This window comes from Vespa crabro, chromosome 17 (assembly GCF_910589235.1).
Source record: "Vespa crabro chromosome 17, iyVesCrab1.2, whole genome shotgun sequence".
NCBI classification, from domain to species: domain Eukaryota; kingdom Metazoa; phylum Arthropoda; class Insecta; order Hymenoptera; family Vespidae; genus Vespa; species Vespa crabro.
Window position 1 is genome coordinate 1,045,001 of NC_060971.1, and position 24,178 is coordinate 1,069,178.

At 32.4% G+C, this 24,178-nt stretch overlaps 5 protein-coding genes across 11 annotated transcripts in view; 2 read left to right on the forward strand and 3 right to left on the reverse strand.

Annotated features, from left to right (window-relative positions):
* The first annotated feature begins 3,995 nt into the window (after positions 1-3,995).
* Positions 3,996-15,574, forward strand: LOC124430195. 2 transcript variants are annotated; one of them, XM_046976438.1, is made up of 10 exons: positions 3,996-4,302; positions 10,868-10,989; positions 11,252-11,356; positions 11,982-12,471; positions 12,756-13,240; positions 13,320-13,459; positions 13,564-13,722; positions 13,823-14,092; positions 14,491-14,742; positions 14,837-15,574. In XM_046976438.1, the coding sequence occupies exons 2-10, from the start codon at positions 10,878-10,880 to the stop codon at positions 15,170-15,172; spliced, it is 2,349 nt and encodes a 782-aa protein (XP_046832394.1). In that variant the 5' UTR covers positions 3,996-4,302; positions 10,868-10,877; the 3' UTR covers positions 15,173-15,574. The 2 variants fall into 2 exon arrangements, with proteins under 2 accessions (XP_046832394.1, XP_046832395.1); XM_046976439.1 differs by lacking the exon at positions 11,252-11,356 and having other exon boundaries at positions 3,997-4,302.
* A 166-nt stretch (positions 15,575-15,740) lies between these two features.
* On the reverse strand, positions 15,741-16,439 carry LOC124430197 (methyltransferase N6AMT1). Its single transcript, XM_046976442.1, has one exon. The coding sequence runs from the start codon at positions 16,437-16,439 to the stop codon at positions 15,786-15,788; it is 654 nt and encodes a 217-aa protein (XP_046832398.1). The 3' UTR covers positions 15,741-15,785.
* A 98-nt stretch (positions 16,440-16,537) lies between these two features.
* On the reverse strand, positions 16,538-17,356 carry LOC124430198 (SNAPIN protein homolog). Of its 3 annotated transcripts, none has more exons than XM_046976445.1 (3): positions 17,240-17,356; positions 16,949-17,120; positions 16,538-16,833 (listed from the first exon to the last, which is right to left on the reverse strand). In XM_046976445.1, exons 2-3 carry the CDS (start codon positions 17,098-17,100, stop codon positions 16,539-16,541), a joined length of 447 nt encoding a protein of 148 aa, XP_046832401.1. In that variant the 5' UTR covers positions 17,101-17,120; positions 17,240-17,356; the 3' UTR covers position 16,538. The 3 variants fall into 3 exon arrangements, with proteins under 3 accessions (XP_046832401.1, XP_046832400.1, XP_046832399.1); XM_046976444.1 differs by having other exon boundaries at positions 16,949-17,156; positions 17,240-17,322; XM_046976443.1 differs by lacking the exon at positions 17,240-17,356 and having other exon boundaries at positions 16,949-17,233.
* Positions 17,357-17,398: 42 nt separating this feature from the next.
* LOC124430196 lies at positions 17,399-19,884 on the forward strand. The gene is made up of 6 exons (XM_046976440.1): positions 17,399-17,555; positions 17,941-18,350; positions 18,427-18,650; positions 18,742-18,797; positions 18,878-19,306; positions 19,398-19,884. The coding sequence occupies exons 1-6, from the start codon at positions 17,482-17,484 to the stop codon at positions 19,477-19,479; spliced, it is 1,275 nt and encodes a 424-aa protein (XP_046832396.1). The 5' UTR covers positions 17,399-17,481; the 3' UTR covers positions 19,480-19,884.
* Positions 19,885-20,034: 150 nt separating this feature from the next.
* The window catches only part of LOC124430194, a 50,699-nt gene continuing 46,555 nt past the window's right edge, over positions 20,035-24,178 (reverse strand). For all 4 annotated transcript variants that reach the window (XM_046976437.1, XM_046976436.1, XM_046976434.1 and 1 more), the window contains exon 7: positions 20,035-22,242. In XM_046976437.1, the coding sequence (XP_046832393.1) occupies positions 20,923-22,242 (1,320 nt within the window). In that variant the 3' untranslated portion in view covers positions 20,035-20,922. The remainder of the gene's footprint in view (positions 22,243-24,178) is intronic.

Sequence of the window (24,178 nt, forward strand, 5' to 3'; positions counted from 1 at the left end):
ATTTATATGGGAATATCTCTGGAACTAGAAATCGTAGAGACTTGAATGAACTATCATTTTAAAGGGCAGAATTTTCTTTATTTTTTTCAGAATATTGTTAACAATTAATTAACAATTTGTTATAAATAATTTTTATAAACAATTTCTTAGAAAGTAAATTTGCATTATTTCGCAAAAACAGAAAGAAATTCAAATTGCGATTGTTTTATAAAATTACATAAATTAATAAATAATCAATAAACAAATTATTTTTTTTATTAATAACCACGTTTTCCATTTACATAGGAATATTTTTGGAACTAAAAGTCGTAGAGACTTGAATGGACTATCGTTTTAAAGGGCAGAATTGTCTTTATTTATCAGCATAACTAATTAACAATTTGTTATAAACAAATTTGTTTTACTTTGCTAAGTAAAAATTCAGATTACATACAACTAATTTATAAAATTATATAAATTAATAAATAATTAATAAACAAATTACTTTTTTTGTATCAAAGAAATAATTTTCTTCTATATTATTAATATTCACGTATTCAATTTACGTGTGAATATCTTCGGAGGTAATCAAAAATATAAGAATGATTCAGAAATTATTTTTTTACAAATTGTAATTTTTACGGAATTATCTTTCTAAAAATATTCTCATAATAATTATCAATATATAGATAAATACGTATGTTCATCGATTATACTCATTCTTACCTGATAGTTAATGTCGTAACTAGTAGCCCATCCCATCAATATTTTTAGTAAGAAGGAACCTTTCATTGCGATATTCTACTCATCATCGTAGGATCATTTGTCGTCGCTACGTAAAAAACGCCACGAGAAAGCGGCAGTGGCCTTTTGTGTCGATAGTAAGGTCGTAAAACATACACGTGTATGAGACAGCGCTACACATATCATATATAAATATATATACACATACATCACACATATAGATATACGTCTCCCTTTCTTCAACTCTATCTCTTTCTTTATCTATCGATTAATTACATCTTTTCTATCCTTTTCTTGGAGTCAAAGAAAAGAAGAAATCTTTGCATAATGCTTCCGAAGCAACAGCCGGCAAACAAAACAAACGATTACGTGTTGGCTTGTATAGTTTAAGTGAGAACACCAAAAATCGCCTTTGGCGTATGGCTTTCTTTCTCTCACAAATCCTTCAGTGTCGGTCGACGGCTAACTACCACATCCTTTCTCTCAATAATTAGCCGAATCAGTGCTTTAAAGAAGTAACTTTTGTTGCCTTTCGCTGATGAACACGTTAATATATACAATACTATCTTAATCATGTCGTCATTTCTGTTACCTACGTTAATCGTTCTGGCTACAAGGATATTTTAAATAGAATAATTCGTGAAGACACAACAATGTGTGTGTGTGTGTGTGTGTGTATGTGTTTATGTCTATATAATCGAAATTTTATTGTTATATAATGTACAAATATCAAAGAGAGAATCGTAGTTATTTTGAAGGAAATTTCGCAAACAGATCAAATGGAAATGATCTTTTACCTTGGGTTGACCGCAACCTTCGTCCTTTATGCAACATGCTTTTCTACTGTAAAGCCGGTGCAAATATTCATGCGTAAGAAGGATTTCGCGTTTAAACTGTTACATATATTGAGCGTATATATATTTCCGTATATATTACCTTCTATAAAATTGTTTTTAAGTGGAGGGAAAAAAAGCTTGAGAAAAGAAAGACCGTGAAAAGGATAAAAGAGAATATTTTTAACTTTTCTTTTTTCTTTTCCTTTCTTTTATCTTTTTTTATTTTTCTGTTTTATTCTTTTCCTTTCTTTTATCTTTTTTTATTTTTCTGTTTTATTACGTCGACGTATTTTGAAGATAATTTCGTTGAGGAGTATATTTAATTTTTTTCATAGATATTATTCATGTATGTATGCGTAAATATGTAAATATGTAAAGGTAAACTTTTATGTTTCTTTCATCATAGCGTAATTATGAACAATTTTAACGAGTACTACGTTTATTTACTGTAGTTGAATATACTTGACACAGGTAGCACCGAGATTATAGTAAAGTACACGTAATTTATATCGAAAGATCGGTAAGCTAATACGCTACCCTTTTATCCTTTCAATTCTTATTACTTTTTATGCATCTTTTAATAAATCCATTGGAAAAGTTACAAATATATCTATTAAATATTTTTCTTAATTATTTCTGTTAAATTATTATGTATAAAACAGATACGTTTTAAACGCACACAAATCAATTACATTTACAAATTTATACGAATAATGAATATTTCTTATTGTTATATGATGCAATCAATTTTCGAATAACATTTATTCATTATATTCATTATATTGGTTTGAATTATCTGAATACAAATTTAATAAGATAATAGTTTTATCAGATGTAGATTGATTATAATTTCATTAATTTTTATTTGAAAAAAAAATTTGGAGAATCTCTATTTTTATATAGAGAAAAAATAGACGCATCGAATAACGCATTGACTCGTTACAATGTGAGCCTTTCACTTCTATCGTCTTCATGTGCACACACTGGTTAAAGGTCGTTTATGTCGCCAATTCTATCCTAATTCTTTCTCACGTATACTTTAGCGCGCCCTATCGATCATGTAAAGAGAACTCGTTTCTTATTTTGGTCGTTCATTCATCTAACGTGTCCTTGTATAGAAATATATATCTGGTTGAAAATAATCAAAAGATTTTATACGTGTTATTTGATAGGTATAGAAAGAAAATAAATAAATAAAAACGATCAAATTTTTAATAATTTATACTTAAAGATTCTTTTTTTTTTTTTTTGAAAGATTTATTTAGTTTTTGTAAATATTCTTTTAATAATTTTTATAATTATACACACGAGAATGATATAAATTGTAATATAAAAATAAGATCAAAAGATTTTATACGATATAAAAATAAAATAAAATCTCTCAATTTAATTCTTTTAATAATTTAAATGCTTAAAAAAATTTACGCAAAATTTATTGATTTTTTAAAAAATATTTAAAAACGTACTTATGCGAAAATAATGTTAATTCTAATGCAAAGTTATATTTACAAATTTCAAACGTGTTACTTGATATATAAATAGAAAGATCAATCTATAATTTTTAACAAATGCAACATTTATGAAACTATTTACAAGAATTATTTAATATAAAAATCTTCTAATTTAATTATCATAATAATTGAAGATTAGATATAACATTATCGTCCTTTGGGAACAAAAATTCCTTGTTATTTTCTCATTAATCGTGCTTAATATCGATCGTTCATCGTTATGCATTAACTATAGTGGGATCTTGATAGATCGCACGAGTGAGTGCGAACGCTAGTCGCACGAACTTTGTTTCTAATCCTCGAGAGATCGTTATCTTCGCTACGAGTTCGCATTAATAATTCACTTTTACAAATTAATATCCCAGAGAAAGAGAAAAAAAGAAAGAGAGAAAGAGGGAGAGAGGGAGAGAGAGATAGTTCAGAATATAAAAAGTGTCGCTTTCATAGGTTGAATCTTACTTAATTGTTAGATTTGTATCGATCCACGTGGCTTTTTCCCTAAACAAGCTGAGAGAAAAATTTCGACTTTAAGATACTATCGAACCTTTTAATAAAACAATGTAATAACATAACTAGACAATCTTTTTATTTCATCTCACTGACATTATTTGACTTATCATAAAATCATTGAATCGGATTAAAAATGAAATCGAATGAAAACCTCATTGATAATAATAATTAGTAATATAGATATCAATAATTTTGTCAGCCACTAACATACATATATATATATATATATATATATATATATATATATATATATATATAATTTACACCTTATAATAATATAACTATACCTAGAGATAATAGAGAAAATAATGCGTATCGATTATTCTTAATAATAATTGTAATAGTTTCGTGAAAATCATGATCGTGTCGTTGTTATTTTATGTCCGACCTGGAAATGTAAAGAATATGATCTCGAGAATTATTTTAGTTGTACATAAGTCCTAACGCAATTTCATCAGAAGATCGTTTTTTCACTCTCGCTGATGATAAAATTACGACGGCACGGTGATGGCATGGTCTTTCTACAACGTAGCTAGGTAAGGGGGCACAATACCTATATAAAGCTTGAATGAAGATGCTCCCAGGTATTCGCTCTCACCTTTCTCATAAGCTAGCGCGCGGTGGAACGCGAATCTTTCGCCGGCGGAATCGCGAGGGAAGATCAACGCTATTTATCCACTGGACACGACTCTTTCTCTCTGCTCAAAGGATTTCACTGCCAGGTGAGCCAAGTTTCGAATCGGAGAAAATATTACTTCCTTCCATGTGATATCTACGTCGGTCCATCTTACAAAATCCAGTGAAGAAGAAAAAAAGAAAAAAAAAAAAGAAAAAAGAAAAATGAATTAATACTTGGTGCTAATTCGTTCGGAAATTTATAAACGTTTGATCCTTTTACGTGTGCCACGATATCTTTTTTCCTTTTTACGACAAAAATATTATGATGCATTTATAAGAGTCAATATTAGAACATTGGATGTACTTATAAGGGATAACTTCTCGTGAATTTCATTTATTCATTTATTCTCTCTTATTTACTTTGACCTAGATAAATAGAAATTTTTGGTAACTTCAAACTCATCTCTTTCATCAAATCTCTCTTATACATTCAAAAAGATCGTGTATCTCCATCTTTTCACAAGTATAATACAAGTTAAATCTTTGGTGTCATTCAATCCGTAATAACCATAAGGACGAACTCAAAAAAGAAAGTGTGTTACTCTTATACGTTATTTTGTTCAAGTTAAAATGAAGCGTAGCAGTCCGTATATTTGACGATTCAATGTTAAGTACATTAATCTAAACCACGAGAAATAAAAAAGTTTTTACTTCTGAAAGATACCCTATCTAAAGGCAGAATGTATGTACATATGTATGTGTGTCTACTGTACATAGTATGTTGACACGTTCTAGCGAGAGTGAGAGAAACCGAGAAGAAGGAGAAACGATAATGATCGATCGTTTGGTCACGACGTGTCGTGAAGAAAGTGAATACATACACGCACTAAATATATGGATTATAAACCATATATATATATGTATATATATACCTACATATGGTGATCATTAAAAACTTGCATTAATAGTGAACGTTTTCTTTTACAATCAACCATAACAAAATTATTTAAAGCATTGTACATTATTATTATTATTTTCTTTCACTTATTTCCTAGAATTTCGAAAAGTGTAAAAAAATAAAATTTTGTAGGGTTTACGATTCAAGTTGTATATATTCATGAGAAACGTAAATAGTTTATGTATGTACCAGATGAAGACAAAAAATGCACCTACCGTACATATATATATATATATATATATATATATATATATATATATATATATATATATATATATATGTACATACATATATATATATATATATATATATATATGTATGTACATACATACATATACTATTTATTGCACGTAGAACATGGCTTACATCGTTCGTTGTAGAATATATTTTTTTCTTTTGTTAAACGGTGAACAAGACGTGAGTTGGATTTCGTAAAGTAAAGTAAAAGAAATAGAAAAGCATACCGAGTTTCTTTTAAAATGAATACTATTAAGAAATAAATGTTTTTCTTTATTTAGCACTTTTTACATCATTTTTTATATTTTTGTATATACTATATATATATATATATATATATATATATATATATATATATATATATATACATTTTAGGTTTGCAATTGGGATTGTAATTGTACTATTTGAACAAAAAAAAAAAATTAGCCGGAATAGTCTCGAAAATTCATATTTAAAATCACTCGGGAACTTTTGACCCATTCGATATAAAAAAAAAGATCATTTTAAATTGGAAAAAACACAATTAAATTTATTGGTTCGATGACTGAATTTATAATTAAAATTTTATTTCTATAAAATCCAATTTTGTTCTCTATTTGATCCGAACTCGTTTAATTTTAACTACTATTGAAACTGTTTGGAAAGTTAACATCGTAAGCACATGTTAAATCGAGTACTTGTTACGATTCAAAATATCGTATCGAATATGCGTGAAATGGGTGCCGTTAGTTTGAAATTAATAGAACTTCTATTTCGAACTATTATCAACGATAAGAAACTATATATATATATATATATATATATATATATATATATATATATATATATAGAATGAAAATAACCAATATAAAAAATTTTTAATGTAACAATTAACAACGAAACACGTACAAAATTTTATTGGATTTTTCTTTTTTATATACGTTTATATATATGTATAATTATATGTACATATATATATATATATATATATATATATATATATATATAATTGTTTCTTTATTGTTATATGATAAAAATGTTTAATTGGCATCTTGAAAAAAAATCGGATATAAATCAACATCATCTCTGCTACTAAAAAGAAAAAAAAAAAGAAGAAGAAAAGATGGATAAAAAAAAACATAGTCGTGCCATTTTAAAAGAAAAGTTTCAAAATACCTATTCGCGTGAATCGATCGTTGGCATTTAGAAACGAGTATTAGCATGCGTTTTGTCGTACTCGAGCCGTGCGTTGATAGAAATGTCTAAAGAGAGAGAGAGAGAGAGAGAGAGAGTGAGAGAGTGCATAACGAGTGCTTCAATAATACCGAAAGTTTCGAAACTAACACGAAACTGTTTGGCGATCTTATAGAATATTGGGGATTACATTTATATACATTTATTTTATATATATTTTAAAAAATAATATAACGAGGGAATCGATACTAAATGTATCGAATACGAAAAAAAAGAATAAAAAAAACAAAAAGAAAAAAAAATATAAAAAAGAAAAGGAAAGAGAAATTAGGAAAGGACGAGTTTTAGTTTCACCGAATAAATTGTTTCTAGTTGAACTATGTTAAAAAAAAAAAGAAAAAAAAAGAAAAAGAAAATTTACAAATGAACTTTCCATGGGAAACTTTTTTTTTTCTTTGTACTCGATCGATCGCAACAAACGTTCGATGAAATTCTACGATAAGTCGATACTGTTAAATTAATTAATTGCATATTAGGTATCTTCTCGAGATAGAAAACACATATAATTCTCCTTTTTCGTTGGCAATGAATCTTCCTTAGCGTTCTTGTGTCAGTGAAAAAGGAAATCAATGTCCTCCTGACCCAGACCTATCGAACGTAACAGTTTTCTCGTAGAGATCAAAGAGCTTTTTGCTTGCTACTATCCTATAGATCAGCGTCTCTCAACCTTTCTGTCCTTTTGCGATCCATTAGATTTATTTGTAATGATACCGTGGGATAATATATATAAAATATGCATAATATATAGCAAAAACATTTTACAAAAATTATCGGAAAATCTTTTAGAAATTAATCCGTTTCTTAGCTTTGAACGTAAAATGGCAGATATCGTTTCGCATTGAGAAATGCTGCGATAGACTACCAACTATCATCGTAATAGCTTCAGCTATCATCGATTATTTCCATTAACAGTGAACTTACTAACACTTTCCTTTTTCTTATATAATTTCTTATGTATTTTTCTTAAATAAACACGAAGACTCCCATTTTTCTTTTTCTTTTTCTTTTATATTCATTTTTTGTAAAATTTTTAAATAACATTGGGATGATGCAATTTATGTTTCACGCTGTATAAACTTATAGGAATATATATATATATATATATATATATATATGCACAGTGTATACGTTCGAAATCGAATAAATTGAATTAATATCTTGTAAATATTTATATTATATTATATTATATAGTACATATATATTATGTATATATAATATATAATATAAAACAAAATACAAAATATCTCCCCGTGATTTGTTTGTAACTTGTTAAAACTCGGAATAGATATATAGCAAATGTATAAAATCAATGTACAAGTATTTTGTGTAAAAACAGAAATGAAATAGTCGCAATCAAACGATCTATTTCTATTTATTAAACATAGCCAGATGGAAGGTGGCATCGAATGAGGAAACTAGAGAGGAATAAAGACGGATTTGTAGATTACATTTAGAAGAATAATGATCGTAGTCTCAGCAGGCGATTCCAAATGTACCATCTTGGAAGGCGCGCTCGTTATGAAACCGAGCACGTAATGCAGATAATAAAAGAGTTAGTCAGACTCGTTATTAAAATTCTTGAAAACGAAATGTAAGGTAAGACGGACGAAAGAGAGAAGAAAGATGAAAAGGAAGAAGTGAAAGAGAAAAAGAAACAGAAAGAAGAAAAAAAAGGGGGGAGGAGAGAAAAAAAAAAGAAAAAAGTAACAAAAGGAAAAAAGAAAAAAGAAAAACGAGAGGTAGAAGAAGGAAAGAAAGAAACCGCAGGAACGATCTCAAGTGCGATCTTGCTTAATCGCTTGGAAGTAGCTCGTAACCGCAGAGATGCGCGCGTGAGGACGCATCTCGTCCTCGAGAGGATTTCGCACGATAATTACACGCTCGGCGAGGTCCCTCGATACGATTCCCTCAACTCATAGTTACGATATCGCTCAGATACCTACTCGTCTTTCGCAAAGTCCTCGTGTACCTGCATAAACCGTTCTTTGCACTCGCTTAGGCCGCTTCGCTAATTAGCCGACAGTCCAATTTAATTAACGTGCTTCTATTAATTTTATTCGCGGGAACAGGTTGCCTAGAGGAGACACCTACGACTACTTACAACGAATCGATTCGTTTCTAATACACGCAAAAATTATACATTCGCTCGATTAATTTTCGTATAACAGTCCTTATTATGTATTTACAATTTCCTTTTTCTTTTCTTTTTTTTACGCGTTATTATTCTCAATAAATAAATAAATAAATGTATATATATATACATATTTTTTATATTGATAATAACATTTGACATTCAAGAAAACTTTGATGTTATCATGGAACTTTTTTCTCATCGCACACAAATACGCACATAAACTCAATCTACTTTTGGATTAATTACTAACGAGATAAAAGAAGAAACATTTTCTAAAATTATTATTATTTAAGTTATCCTGTTGATAAAAATTTTAAGGAAATTTAAATTGGATTAGATCTCATAGAAGTAAGAAATTAAGATTAGATTAGAAAGTCGTACCTGTGCATTTACCGAATGAATTGATGAATGAATCGATGCTCTTCTCTCTTTGGATCTTGAATTTCCCTCTCTCTCTCTCTCTCTCTCTTTTACTCTCTCGACTTCTCTTTCTATGTTTCGAGAGCATCTCGATGTCTCCATGTATACTATCTTTTGCTTGCTCCTACGATCTACGAGTACCACGAGAAGATCTTTTCCCTTCGAGACTGCGAGACTTTCACCTTTCACCTCGGTCCAGCACGATTCTTCGATTCTTTCCATTGACTTTTCGAACTCTAAATCAGTCTTTTTTGAATCATGATTCTTCGATACACCAAAAAGGAATAAATATTATGCTGCATAGAAACAACAGTTTCATTATTGAAATTTTACGATTGAAATTTTACGACGATTTTATTATTGAAAAATGACGAACAATATATCCGTCATACAATATTCCACGAATGTTTTCTATTAAATGTTTTCGATTAATTAATTAAGAAGATCAAACAATTAAATTTCATTTCATCGATATTTATTATTACAATGTTTGTGATAAAATGATTTGAGTTTGTAAAAAAAAAGGATCGATCATTCGATTAAATATATCTAAAGTAACAAAATGTTAATGATATAAAGTCATCTTAAAAATAAAAAAAAAAATAAATAAATAAATAAATAACTAAAAAAATGAGAATATATTAAAACTATGCAATAATTTTAATCTTGTATATCTTGCATTCATTAAAAATGTTTCGAGTCGAGCCAACCACGAAAGTTACAACTAATGTCTCTCGTAACAATTGCGTAGGGCTATAAAAGGAACATTTACACGAATTACCATGAATTTCCGTGGATGAGACCGTGGCGATGATCATTTTACAAATATTTCGACCTACGTAAAAGCTCGTTAGAATTTGGCTTTTGTGGCAAATAGATATAAGCAATGTGAAAATGACTAAGTAGATATATACGTATGACTATAAGGTGCTCGTAACGTTTTAACACTTTATTTATGACTTTCATTCGCTTAATACCGACTTTGTGATGATTTCACTTGCACAAACCATCCGTTCTCTCTTAATCGTTGCGAAATCGCGAACGAATTACCATGTCAAAATGCATCTTTTGCCAACGTACAATTTTTCTTTCGAGATCAAAGTACTCCTTTTGGAGTCTAAAATCTTACAATCTCATTTCACATCTCTCTCTCTCTCTCTCTCTCTCTCTCTCATAATCTTTGTTCCTTATCCATTCACGAGATGCTCATTAAAAATAAGTTATCCTAACTCTTCTCGTTGTAAGTAACGCTTCATAATCGGATATTTTCTCATAAAGTTTCGGGCCGATGGTTGAAAAGTAACTCGTAAGATAAAACTCGATGAGAAATCATCATCTAAATTTTTATGGTTTCCTGTACCATTGCCTTCGAAGGCTGACGTCAACCTTGAGAGGGATCCCAAGCGGAGATTTCATAACTATCGCTTTCTACTTTCGAACTCTGCAAGAGTCACGATCGTTGTCGCATCTTGAGAGTCCTTGAAAACCTTCGTCCCAATTCATTTTTTCTTTGTCTTTTTATGAATCAAACAAAAAAAAAAGCGTTAAAAAATGTAATAATTTTGCCGAATGAAATAATATCGTATAAATAATCGTAAATAGGATATAATAGGATTCAATAATTTTATATCGCTATAGATTTAACTTGAAAAGTTGATACCTTTAATCCGATTAATGTCGATTACAGATAAGGGACGATGTGGCGCAGTACGACGTTACTCGTCGTAGCTGTTCTTGGAACAACGATGGGTCAAGAATACATAGGACATGCCCTGTTCGTGAGAACGTCGGACGACGTCGTCGAAGCTGGTAAGGGAGTTATGGGAGGACTCGTCTCGAGTTCGCTTAGTGTCTCACGATCGATGAAGAGAAAGTAAAAAATAAAAATAAAAAGAATAAAGAGTAAAAGATATTAAAAAAAAAAACAAAAAAAAAAAAGGAGAGAAAAAAGATAGAAAGAAAGAGAAAGAAAGAAAGAAAGAAAGAAAGAAAAAAAGAAAGAAAAAAAAACGAGAAGCGACGAGAAGTGACAAATAAGTTGACCAAAAAAAAATCCTTTGAAATCCATTAGCACGCTCGAGAGTCCAGCGAGCCGCTCCAGCGTCGGCTGCAGACGTGATGGCACAAAATATCCTAGAGTGGATTCAAGGGATCTACCGACAGGGCGCACGTAAAAGTAGGTTCTCCTTTCGACGAGCGAGAGGATAACGGCGAGTTCTCTAAATCACGCATCATTACGCTATTCTCTTTTTCTCTCTCTCACATACACACACATACATGCACACACTCTCACTCTCTTTCTCTCTCTTTCTCTCTCTCTCTCTCTCTCTCTCTCTCTCTCTCTCTCTCTCTCTCTCTCTTTCTCCCCATATTATAATGTATACGAGATAATAAACGAACGCTCGTTCATACGTACATAGAGATACTCATCTAGCAAACCTATCAAAACTTGACGTTTATAATGCACACTCGACACATACGATGCAACACGTACACATACGAACGTGCTTCACCGTAGTTTGCTTATATTAACTATCAATAATAATTCTTCCATCTCAGCGATCACCGCGCCGATCTACAAGACGAATCGGACGCTCTTCAAAGACAGGGGAACATCCAAATCAACGTCTCGTTGCATTCTCGCGATATTTCCTTTCGTTTTATTCGATTTCCTTTATCCTTCGCATACTCGAGAATTATATGTGTGTATATATATATTTATACATATAATATATTGAGGATCGAAGCGATAATAAAAGAACAAGTATCTTCGTTCTCGATGAGTTTGTATCTTTTTTCAGTTCGCCAACAATCGGACAACGCCTACCTGCCACCGTATAGTACTCAGAGACCTCCGGAAAAGCCTCGACCTTTCCAGCCGGCAATCAACCAACAAGAATCGGCTTATTCTCCGAGTCAGAATGAAGTGACCAATTATCCTTATCAGAGACCGTCCTCCTTGTACACGCCAGCTAATGTACCTCATTCGTTACCTCCCAACGTTGACACTTCTTCTCATGGTTTATCAACGGCCAGCACTCTCTACGGTTCACCTACCAGTTTACGTCCATCCTCTACTTACATCCCTCAAGATAATTATGGCAGTTCTCCGACGTTTAATCCGCGACCACCATCTTCTACATTCCCTCCTTTCGGAGGTACAACCGGCCCTTCCAGTAATCCATCCGCGGGAACGAGACCTGGAACTTTCCCTTCCTCGACGCCCTCGACGTCCCAATCATCTACCTATTTGCCCCCGCAATATAGTGGCTTTCCGTCGAGCAATCCAAGGTACGCTAAAATGATTCTTCCTTTTAGCCTTTTAATAGCATCGCTCAGACTCGAAACGAGCTACTTTCCTATATTTCCTAAGCTTTATTGTCCCGGTGCACGCGAGATCGGAATGGAAAAAGAGAAAAAAAAAAAGAAAAAGAAAGAAAGTACAGCGTTGCATAAGCCGACTTTGAAAGAGTATTAAATGTTATTCAAGTTAAATCGACAATGCGATTGTTCTGGTCTGACGTAACCAGCAAGAAAATAAATGTTTAGCAATTATTTTCTTCTTTTGTCAATAGCACTCCAAGGCCACCGTCGACAGCATTACCACCAAAAGTCTCGCAACCAGTTGGTGGTTATCCTTCTCAACCAGGTGGTTTCTCGACGACGTATTTACCGCCAAAAACCAGCGCTTTTCCTACCAGTACACCATCCTTCGGCTCCGCATCTCCATCAGCTGGTTATCCCTCTCCTGCTGGTTTTACGACCCCTTATGGATATACCTCTCAAAGACCAGGATTCTCATCGACCGGCACTGTATCGGGTAGTACATACGATTCGCAGGGTGGTTACGTTTCGCAGCCATCTCCTACACCCGGATTCCCTACACCTATCCCAACGGGCACCATAGACGGTTCCGCTGGTTATACTTATTCGACTCCTGGCGCTACGCCTTCCCCGCCATTCCCTACGCCCATTGGAACGCCGGGTATTAATACTGGTGGAGGAACAACGGGTCCTGGTGGGACTGGTACAACTGGGACCGCTGGGACTACTGGGACCGGTAAGATTTTATTGCTCTTTTTCTTCGCCTCCTTGCACCTTGTCTTTCAGAATTTCGTTTATCTTTCGTAACTACGCAGGCGTAACGCAGGTCGACGAGACCGACGATGATCTCAAACATCCACCCCATATTCATAATATCTCGGTCGAATGTGGGAAGACGATGATGACGATCAACATCGAATTCAATCGAGCATTCGACGGTGTGATTTATTCGAAGGTAATGTTATTACGTTATGGGTTAGTAAAAAAAAAAAAAAAAAAAAAAAAAATAGAAAAAAGAAAAAAAGAGAAAGAGACAAAGAAAATCTTTTATATTTTTAGGGCTTCTTCATGAATCCAGATTGTCGATACGTTGAAGAAAATTCTGGAAGAACTGAATATTCCTTCACGGTTAGCTTGGACTCTTGTGGTACACAATTCATCAATGACTTCGAGGGTGAGGCCGGTCAAGCCTATCTCGAAAATGTCTTGGTCTTGCAGGTTCGTTCTTCACCATCTTAACAATGATCATTATGAATAGTTCGAACGGCGAATGCATTTATTCTTTTATTATCAGACATTCAAACTAAAATCTTTACAGAACGAGCCAGGGATACAAGAGGTTTGGGATACAGTGCGACGAGTACGTTGTCTTTGGGAGGGTAACATCAATAAGGCGCTTTCGGTAAATTTATCCGTAGATATGCTCAATCAGGAGATCGTGACGTTCAGCGGTGATACGGCGGTGGCTAAATTAGACATACAAATTGGAAAAGGTCCGTTCGCTCCGATAGCCGATGGATTGGTTAAAATTGGAGAGACCATGACATTGGTCGTAACCGTGGAAGGAGATCCTGCTTTCGATCTTCAGGTTAGTCTTGAATATATATATATGATTGTCCAATCACGAAACTATAAAAAATATTTGATCAAAACGATAAGTCGGATAAAAATAATTCTGGTTAAGTAATTCGTCCATATTGATTCTGTTCTCTAATCATTCGTGAAATAAAAATAACACATTGAGAAATATATCGGTAGACACGAAATTACTTTACTCGATAATATTTATGTGTGCCTCAACAATTACTTTCATCTCGCTTATCGTTTTTACTAATTTTTAATGATCAAAACTTGGCACATTGACTAACTATTCCTATAGATACATAAATCATTGACGAATTGTTCCGTAGACGAATAAATAATCAAATTGTTTCTATTGTTTTGTCGTAAGTACACACTACACATTACTTTATTCTGTTGACGTAGGTACGCGATTGCGTTGCACGAGACGAGAGCTCTACTAACACCCTGCAGCTTACAGACGAACGTGGTTGCATACTTAAACCAAAATTATTTGGAGCATTTCAAAAAACAAACGATACGGGGAATACAGGTGCCTCGATTATAGCCTATGCATTTTTCCAAGCTTTTAAATTCCCCGATGTGATGGATTTATTCATCGAATGTAACGTGGAACTTTGTAAAACGGATTGTCAAGCTTGTCCAGAACCAAATCAAGTGCGTATTATAACTCTACTAATATATTATAGCTATACTAAAACGCATGCATACGCTTCATACAACATTCGTATATTTTCTGTTCTCTTTTTAGCAAATCGAACCAGGTAGAAGACGTCGCTCGGTATCTTATGCACCTTCGAACACGTCAATGGCACCGCTATTGACAGATCCAGTTAGAGTTGGACGTGGTTTCAAAGTGATCATGCTGGATGACCTCAGTGCAGTCAGTAATCAAGTGTTGGAGAATATCGAAGAGTCGTCCTTTGTAAATGAAGTTTCGAAAGAGGAGAACATTTGCATGAGTAATAACGGTTTTTACGCTGCACTTTCACTCATGTTGGGTACACTCATTTTAATGACCGTTAGCGCAGCAGCGTTGCATATAAAATTGCAAAGAATTTATAGGTCTAAATCTATCGATACGTAGTAAAATGTTTAATTTCTTTTTTCCTCCTATAAGACGAATCGCGTGATTAGCACGAGCAACAAAAACAAAGTGAATTAATCAATCGACATAGCGATCGAAAGACTATCATTATAAACTAAGATTAATTTTCTCACATGGTATTTAATTTATAATCCAAAGTATTAGGAATGCAAAGAATTTCATAGTATATAATATGTTCTAAGTGCTCGCGTCCTGTTATTCGCGACGAGAGCGCATTAGAACAGCCATACGTTACATATCACTGATGACTCTACGGCATTTTACATGGCCGTTTTTGAATATATAATATATACGATATGATACAATAAATTATGATACTCTTAGGTACACACCAATTTTGTCATTCCTTTATGATAATAAAAATGGCGTGTGTAACATAAATTATACAGGAATATTTACAATGTTTATTATATGTAATATACAATGTCAAAAAACAAAAAAAAGAAAAAAGAGAGAGAGAGAGAGAGAGAGAGAGAGAGAAAGAGAGAGAAAACAAAAGAAAGAAAGGAAAAAGAAAAAATCATTACTAAAAATGCATTACCGCAAATCCGATTTTATATCTCATTTATATATTATATCGATTAATGTCAATTCAACGAGTAGATGTATTTTTGGTAAAACGCATCACATACAAATGTTCTCCTCTAACTTTCCTTTCTTTTACAACAGTTCCTACCATATCGAAACGTTTTAACATTTCTAGGATATAATTCGGATCATTTTCTTTAATAACAACGAGATAAAACATTCCAATATTCGATAATAATTTAGGAATGTGCGGAAATACTCGTTCCATAACTTCTCTCCCATGATTTCCACCGGCCCATGTTTTAAAAACTAATCTTTTCTCTGTAACTTCTTTGCTCTCCGTTAACACATACGGCGGATTGAATACAATAATATCGAACGTTTGCTCGTTACGTATATTATTTAATAAATCCATTTGTATAACATTTATATCAATCAAATTAATGTTACCGGTTCTCTTTGTACTTTTACACGCATTGGGATTAATATCAATTGCCAAGTAATAACTTTGACTATACTTATTCAATGCCATTGCCAATGCAGTTATGACTATACCAGATCCGCTACCAATTTCTAAACAGACAACTGGTTTGATAACTTTCAAACACTCCAAATCGCTCTCCAAAGCGTCTATTAAGAGGAAAGAATCCTCTGCCGGTTCGTAAACAGTTTCAAGATCCTCGTCGGAGAGTTTTACTATAGGAGTATCCATTATCATGTAACAAGAAAGTCCAAAGAAATATATAAATCAATCGTATCCGAATTATTCCCTTTGACAGGAATACAACGACAAGAGAATCTTTTAATGCGCTAATATTTAATTTTCTCCTCCTTCTTCTTTTTCTTGTATACTGGAAGTACTACTATACATAGAACTATGATCCAATAACGCCTTTCTCTTTGCCGTATTTCTTTCTACAGCCTGATGAAGTTTATTTATTCGTTCCTGAGTCGTTTGTAAGATGTTGCTTACAACTGTTATTTTTTGCTTAGCATTTATAAGCTTCTTAACGTAAGAGTCAGTCTCGAACGGGGACTGAAGAGCCTCGTTGATTCTCGTTAATACGTCTGTCAGTGATTCAATACGCTGCTTCAATTCTATCTGACATATTCTACAAGAGAGTAAAAAAATAATACCTTCGATCGAATTTAAGAAATCCTAAGATTTCTCTTGCTCTACGAGCGGACATATAGGTTATATAAACATTTAACTAAAGATTCGTATACCTAGTAGCACGAATTCTTTCATCCAACTGATCGACGGTTGGCTTCAGTAAACTCATTAAACCTTCTGTCAGAGCATCCCTAGTTGGATTTTCACAAAAATCATCTATTTTGTCATCTATAGATGTGTTATCGCTCGCGGTATCTACATCCATAGCAGGAGGTGTTGATTCCTCTGTCGACATAATTTAATTTTGATCGGTCTTCTCAACTGGGAATATCAGAATAAATTTCTGAATCGGATTAAATTATTCAACTTTCTCATAAAATTGTAACTATTTATAAAATATTTACCATCTCACGTATGTCAAAATGGACACGAAATAAATTAACCAATAGACTTTCTAATCAATAGGAAGTTTTTTTTTCATCTCCCGCCATCTAACGGGGGATTTGGCAAACTCGATCAGGACGCCTAGTAAATATCGTAAGCAATGAAATTTTACGGACTGGTTGATAAATTCTCTTGAGCATACGCATCAAGAAAATGTTCTCTTCGTGATTCAATTGAAACTGTACAGTGCAGTTGTTGCGGTATGGCTGACATGGGCTTAAGTTTAGATGACATAATTAAAAAGACTAAACCTTCAGGCATGAGAAACAGAACAGGGTAATGGATTTTTCATAGATCGTTTATTAAAATTTCTTTTTCGTCCTATATTAATAATCGATATTAACCTTAAAGAGATGTACGATATCTCGGAAGAAAAAAAAAATTCCTCTGTCTCTTCAATCAGTATGATGTATCATTTTTAAATTCTTATTGATTGTGAAACGTTTTACTATGTTAGATACATATTTCAAGGTCTATGCTATATTGGAGATAAAGAAAAAAGAAAGAAAAGGAAAAAAAAACAATTACTTTTCTCATAATACATGATATCATTTTCAAAGAGATATCATTTCATCTTATAATTAATTTATTTGAATTTTTATTACGTCAATGGTGTGCTACGAAGAATTTTATTTTTATTCGTTTAATTTATTACTTACAGTGCCCGTCGAGGCTTCAACAGAGGATCACGCGCCAATGGTTCCATAAGAGGTCGTGGCGCCCATGCTCTCACAGATGCACGTTTCAAGATAATACAAAAGAATCGTGAGAAACTTACGGATGCTAGAGATAAACTTGCAGAGATCGCTAAACAAAGTGATGCAAGATTGAAATTAGATAAAATACGAGCCTCACATTTGAAAAGGATAGAAACTCAAGTTCCTGGAATATCACGGAAAACTGGTAGAAATGGTAGGCTTTCCTTGTCGACTAATAAAATTCCACCTATGATGCCGCATGTAATGCCACCAAACAACTATATGCCACCACCATCTAGAACGATAGGTTACAGACCCCCTTCTCTAGCAGAATCTCACTATTCTGGTGATATGCCAATTGATTATAATGACGGTATGAATTTTCTATAAAATGGTATGTACCTGTATATTATATAATAATATTTATTCCGTATATTACTCTCTTATAGATTACGCAGTAGATATCATGCCTTTAAGACGAACTGTCAATAATGATTACGCGCCAACGCCTCCGCCACCACCTCCAGTGTTCAGTATTAAACCTTCGTCTCCGTACACATGGGTAAAACCAACGGGTAATAACGTAACAAGGATTGTACCGTCTCGTAAATCCGATGTCGAGAGAGAAAGGGAAAGAGTGAGAGATTATAAAATTATGACGCATCCATTTATGGTGAGTAAAAGAAAAAAGAAAGCAAAATATCAAAGGAATCGATCGTATGTCTATTAGATTTGTCAAAATAATACTTACTTTATATTATTAGACAAAGACTGTATCTCCTCCTTATAAGGAAGACTGGTCCTTTGGTACAAAATCACGGTAATTATTTGAGAACGATAAAAATCATGAATACTTCGTTTCTCTCTTTTAATTTTATCTTTTTTTTTTTTTCATTGTAGGACTATTTTAGCCGAAGATTCAATCGATTCGAAGTATTACGAGCCCAGAAGTCAAAGAGACATAGGAGTAAAATCACGTCTTGATTCAATTCCAAGTAAATCAAGAACAATGGATCATTTATCTCGACCCAAAACTAGTTCGAGTTCGTCGAGTCAATCGACCGGTTACAGAATCGTAGTATCCAACTTGCAAGCTAATGTTACTCAAGAGGATATAAAGGAATTATTCGAGGATGTGGGAGAATTGCTTATTTCTAGATTAGTACGTCCAGGAACTGCAGAAGTTATATACAAAACATTAAAGGATGCTACTAAAGCGGTGGAAACTTATCACAATAGACAATTGGATGGTCATCCGATGAAATGTTTACTCGTTAATCCTAGACCAAAAAATAATCCAACTGGTCCAGCTGTCAGATCAATTTCGGAGTAAGTTTACTTACGCGCGTTTTAAGAAAAAAAAAAAAAAAAAAAACTTACTATTGATAATGAAACATACCTTATTCTGTTCCTCTTTTAGTTCAAGACGAAGCGTTAGTTCGAGTTACGTACAACCAAGTTTAGGAGCCGTTCATCGTGCATTATTTGATGATCCTAATTAAATGTATCGGACTTGTACGTGAGGTATTCATATAAAAATTTTAATTATAATGCAACGGCGGTGCATAATATTAGTAAAAAAAGAAAAGAAAAAAAAAACAAACAAAAAAACAAAAAAAAAAAGAATAAAGCAAGAGAAAAGAGTTGACGAAGATATGAAATTAAAGTGACATGAGTGTTGCTTGAAATTTTTTATGTATTAAATTAAATCAAAATAAAATTCGATATCGCGAGCAAATTTACTAGAGAAACAAGAATTTCATTGTTTCATAATTCATTATTCATTAATTGTAATCTCTCTCGAGCGAATCATGGTTTGAAATTGGAATTGTGTTTAGTAATCGAAGATCATTATTATGCCCTATTTCGTTGTATAATAAAAAGAAGAAATAAACTAATAAAACATATGTATGTATGTATGATTTTCTCGGGTTTTCTTCTTTCTTTTTCTTCTTCTTTTAATTTAAATAAAAATTTCTTTTACTAACATTCTAAAACTCTTATTATAAATACGTCGTATAGGTTCTTGTACATAATAACGTAAAGGTAAAGGAATATAGGTTTGCACCGACAAAGAATTTATTAGATTCTTACAAGACGACGACGATGACGATGATGACAACGATGATGATGATGATGATGATGATGATGACGATGACGGTAATGTTGATGATCTCATAATATCATAGACCGTTAATTATTTAAATATAAAAGCTAACATACCGCGCGTACATGCAAGTCCTTTCATGCACAAGAAACTCTCTCATGGGTAATCTCACATAAGTCTAAAAACTTGTCGAAATATTGTAATATTTTTACGATTACAATTTGATGTAACAAATGGCACGTTAGTTGTTTTTTAGCACTTATGCATTTTGAGACGGGGTTAATTCTTGAAATTTAACGGAACTCGAGCGTAAATGTCTTTTCTTTTTCCACCTTTCCTTCTTTTATCATACCCCCTGGGTCGATGGAATGTTCATTCGATAAAAATTAATTAATAAATTATTTGAAATGTCACGTGTGCCGGGATCTCGTAAAAACGAACTTTATGAAAATAGGCGATATAGATACAAAAGATACTTAAAAATTAATACTAACCGCTATTCTCTCTAATACGACACAGTTATTACATAATCGATGGAAATATATATTTACAAAATGTACCTATAATTTAAAATTGTTTTCTTCAATACTGTACCATCACACGAATATGAAATAAGTTAAGTTCTTCTTTTAATACGCTCCTTTATTCTAAACCTAATGAACCTTTGAACATAATCTCACTTGGTTTTCATATAGAAAAAGAAATCTCTTTCTTAAACCATTTCATGTTTTGTCTTTTTTTTCTCTCTTTGTTTTTTCTATGTGTGTGTATGTGTATATATGTATGTGTGTGTGTGCGTGTGAGCGCGCGTGTGTGTGTATCGACGAGTTATAATAATTTAACTTCTATGATGATTCGCTTTGGACTTGTTTGGCATTCTAAGAACCTCGGCATAAGACAATTCGAGACGTTTTAATTTAGCAACTTCTTCGGAGGCTGTGCTAGGTTTATATTCGCTATATTCGAAGGAATGACTATTTTGCTCCGTTGCGTTACGATTTACGAACGTTTGCGATTTTCTAACTGTATTTGGCGATTCTCTCGTTTTCGACTGATTATATTGAGAGCTATTGTTCCAAACGTTAGTACCTTCATGTTCGACCGGAGTCAAAGCTCTAAATCTTCGTCTACCGCCGCCGCTATTAGATTTGGCTTGGACGAAAGTAGGATTCGTAGTTGGCACAATGTTCGGTGTTTTTGGCCGTTCGTTAAATGCCAACTTTTTCGCAGGATTCTTCTTCGCGGACGACCTATTCTTTTTAACGTGTACATTTACGGAAACGAAATCAAGCTTGGTCGCTCTATTATCCAACGTCTTCTCGGTCTTACCAATATCAGATTGAGATTTATCATTAGTTTCTTTCTTCATAGATTCTTTCGATGTTACTGGCGTTTGCATTTTATAAGGTGGCTCCGAGACAACCGAAGAAATGACTGAAGACATTATACTCTGATTATCATCCGTTGTCTCGCTTGGTACATCGTCTTGTCCAAGATTCGTACTATCATTACGATTTTCTGAATGAGCACTATCGTTGCCACTGCTATTCGTTTGATCATCCAACAAAGGTAACTTTTCACCTTCGTCCTTTGCCTCGGCAGCTCGCTTCAATACACGAAAGATCTCGCTAAAAATTTGTCTATATTCCGGGGTCTTTCTAAATCTACTTTCGAATGGACTGTTATCATCATAAATGCTAAACTTGCAATCCTCGCCGTCGGCAATCGAACAGAGAAATGAACCGGGTCTACCATCTGTTTGCGTTGCCTTATTACTCGTTTCATCCGAGAAACCGGAAGACGATGTTTCCGCCTCGGAAAAATCTGTCGGTGTTGCGGAAAATGCTTTTTTCCCAATATTATCACCTTTACCACGTCTACCGCCACCGGCATTATTACCGATCATTCCAGACTTTATTCCACCTTCCTGTTGCAATTCGTTTTCCGTTGATGGATTCTGGAAACAATTGTACTCCCCTGACATCTCGAGTTCTTCTTGAAGAGACATACAACCACCGATCGTTGGAATACTGTTCTTCCTACGAGGTGCCGATAATCTCTGGACTTCTAATAACGCTTGATACTTTTCGACCAATTCTCTGTACGGGTTGGTATTTACCTCGCTCGTCACTCCTGTCTTGTTGTTGTTGCAAGTTTCCTGCGAAAATAAGTCTTTCGTATATACGCGTGAAATGATTACAAAAAAAAGAGATAAAAAAAAATTGATAGAGAAAATAAAAAATAAACTTAGACATTTTTTTCTAACTATATAAAAAAAAAAAAAGAAAAAAAAAAAAGAATTACTTTCGTTAATGCTGTACGAATCCCGAAGGTAATCGACTAGAAATCTTTTTTTTTTTCTTATGTCACTTTAAGTTAATGCACATATATTTTCTTTCATTTGCATGTTTTATACGTAAATCTTTTTTTCTTTTCGCTCGAAGGAAAAAAAAAAAAGAAAATATTATTCTTATTGTTTCTCGGATGAAAGATTGGAAAGGTTTAGGAAACCGCCAGATTTATAGGATATTAAAAAAATACAATGGCATCTTTTCCAAAAATATATATTTTATTTAAGATCATATAAATCTGGCACACTTATACATTGTACAAGATATGATTTTTCTTTTTTTTTCTTTTCCCCCCCTTTTTTTTTCTTTTCTTAACACACAAAATCGACTAGACGTACTACTAAATTATTGTTACATTAAAATCATGCTCGAAATGATAACGTAATAAAATTACGAAGTACGTAACAAAGCGAAAAAAGTATTTATTATATTTAGAATTAATTAAAACAATATTCAAAACGAATTTCAATAATTATTTATCAATTGTGCACGAGCTAATAATTTATTATTATCGTTATATGAAATAATCAACGCGAAAGATTATATTAAAGCTTAATTAATTAAAACTAATTTGTTAATCATTTATAAAATGATGCAGTCTTTTCGTTTTCTTTGGAAATAAGATAGAAAATTACGTCAAAGTAAATAAAAAAAATAAAAAAATACAAGATAATGGATTTAACCTACCTATCTAAAAGTTCGTAAAAAATCATGCACGTTTATTATTTATTTACATAACAAATTTTATCTTTTACTCAATGTTTTTTCCCTTTATATCGTATTTCAATGCTAGAAAAGTTGCTCTAAAAATTAAAACAAAAAGATATATATATGTATATATATATACCTTTCGTCAGTTTATGCTTTCGTTACTTACTTAAAACGTAAGTGCTCGATTATTCATCACTCTATTTAATCCCTAACTTTGATATATCATTAACTCGTTCGCGCGTGTAAAAAATGTAATCCTAAATAGATTTTCAATTACATTTCCACTTTGGAATGGAATTATGAGATTAACAGTAGCGTTTAAGTTCTATCCATCAGAAATAAAAATAAAAGGAAGAAAAAAACATTTTTAATCAAGATCAACTAAAGTTTGTACCATGGAAAGCTAATAACGAAGAATGAAGAGAACAAAAGATTTTTCTTCGTAATTTTAACGTAATCTCGTCATTTATATCATATTATATATATAATATATAATTTTATACAGAATTTGTACGTATTATTTAGAATATCATATATACAATATTATAATATATATAGTATATATAATATTATTTAATTTTATAATATATAAATTATATAATATTATATATAATATATTTCATTATGCTTTATCCTAAAGATGAAAGAAGCCAAAAGAAAATCCATAGAAAATTAAGCCTTTTTCAATGAACATTGATCTAATCGTACTATGTAGGTACGATGACGATGAACAAAAAAAAAAAAGACAGAAAAAGAAAAAACGAGAAAGAAATAATATTTCTAAGCAGAAAACGCAGGCATGCTACTATATTTGCAATCGATATAAAAAGCGCAAATGAGAAAATTTTGATGTAACGTAATAAAAGTAGCAATTAGATTGAACGTTTTAAAGCTTTCTCTCTATCAATAATTTATAAACAATGAACGTGTGAATGTGTTTGTGTAATGTGTGACAATCGAATTAAGATGGACACGATGAGCAAAATAATAATACGACTTCCTATGGATTATTTCATTATTTTTCTTTCTCAA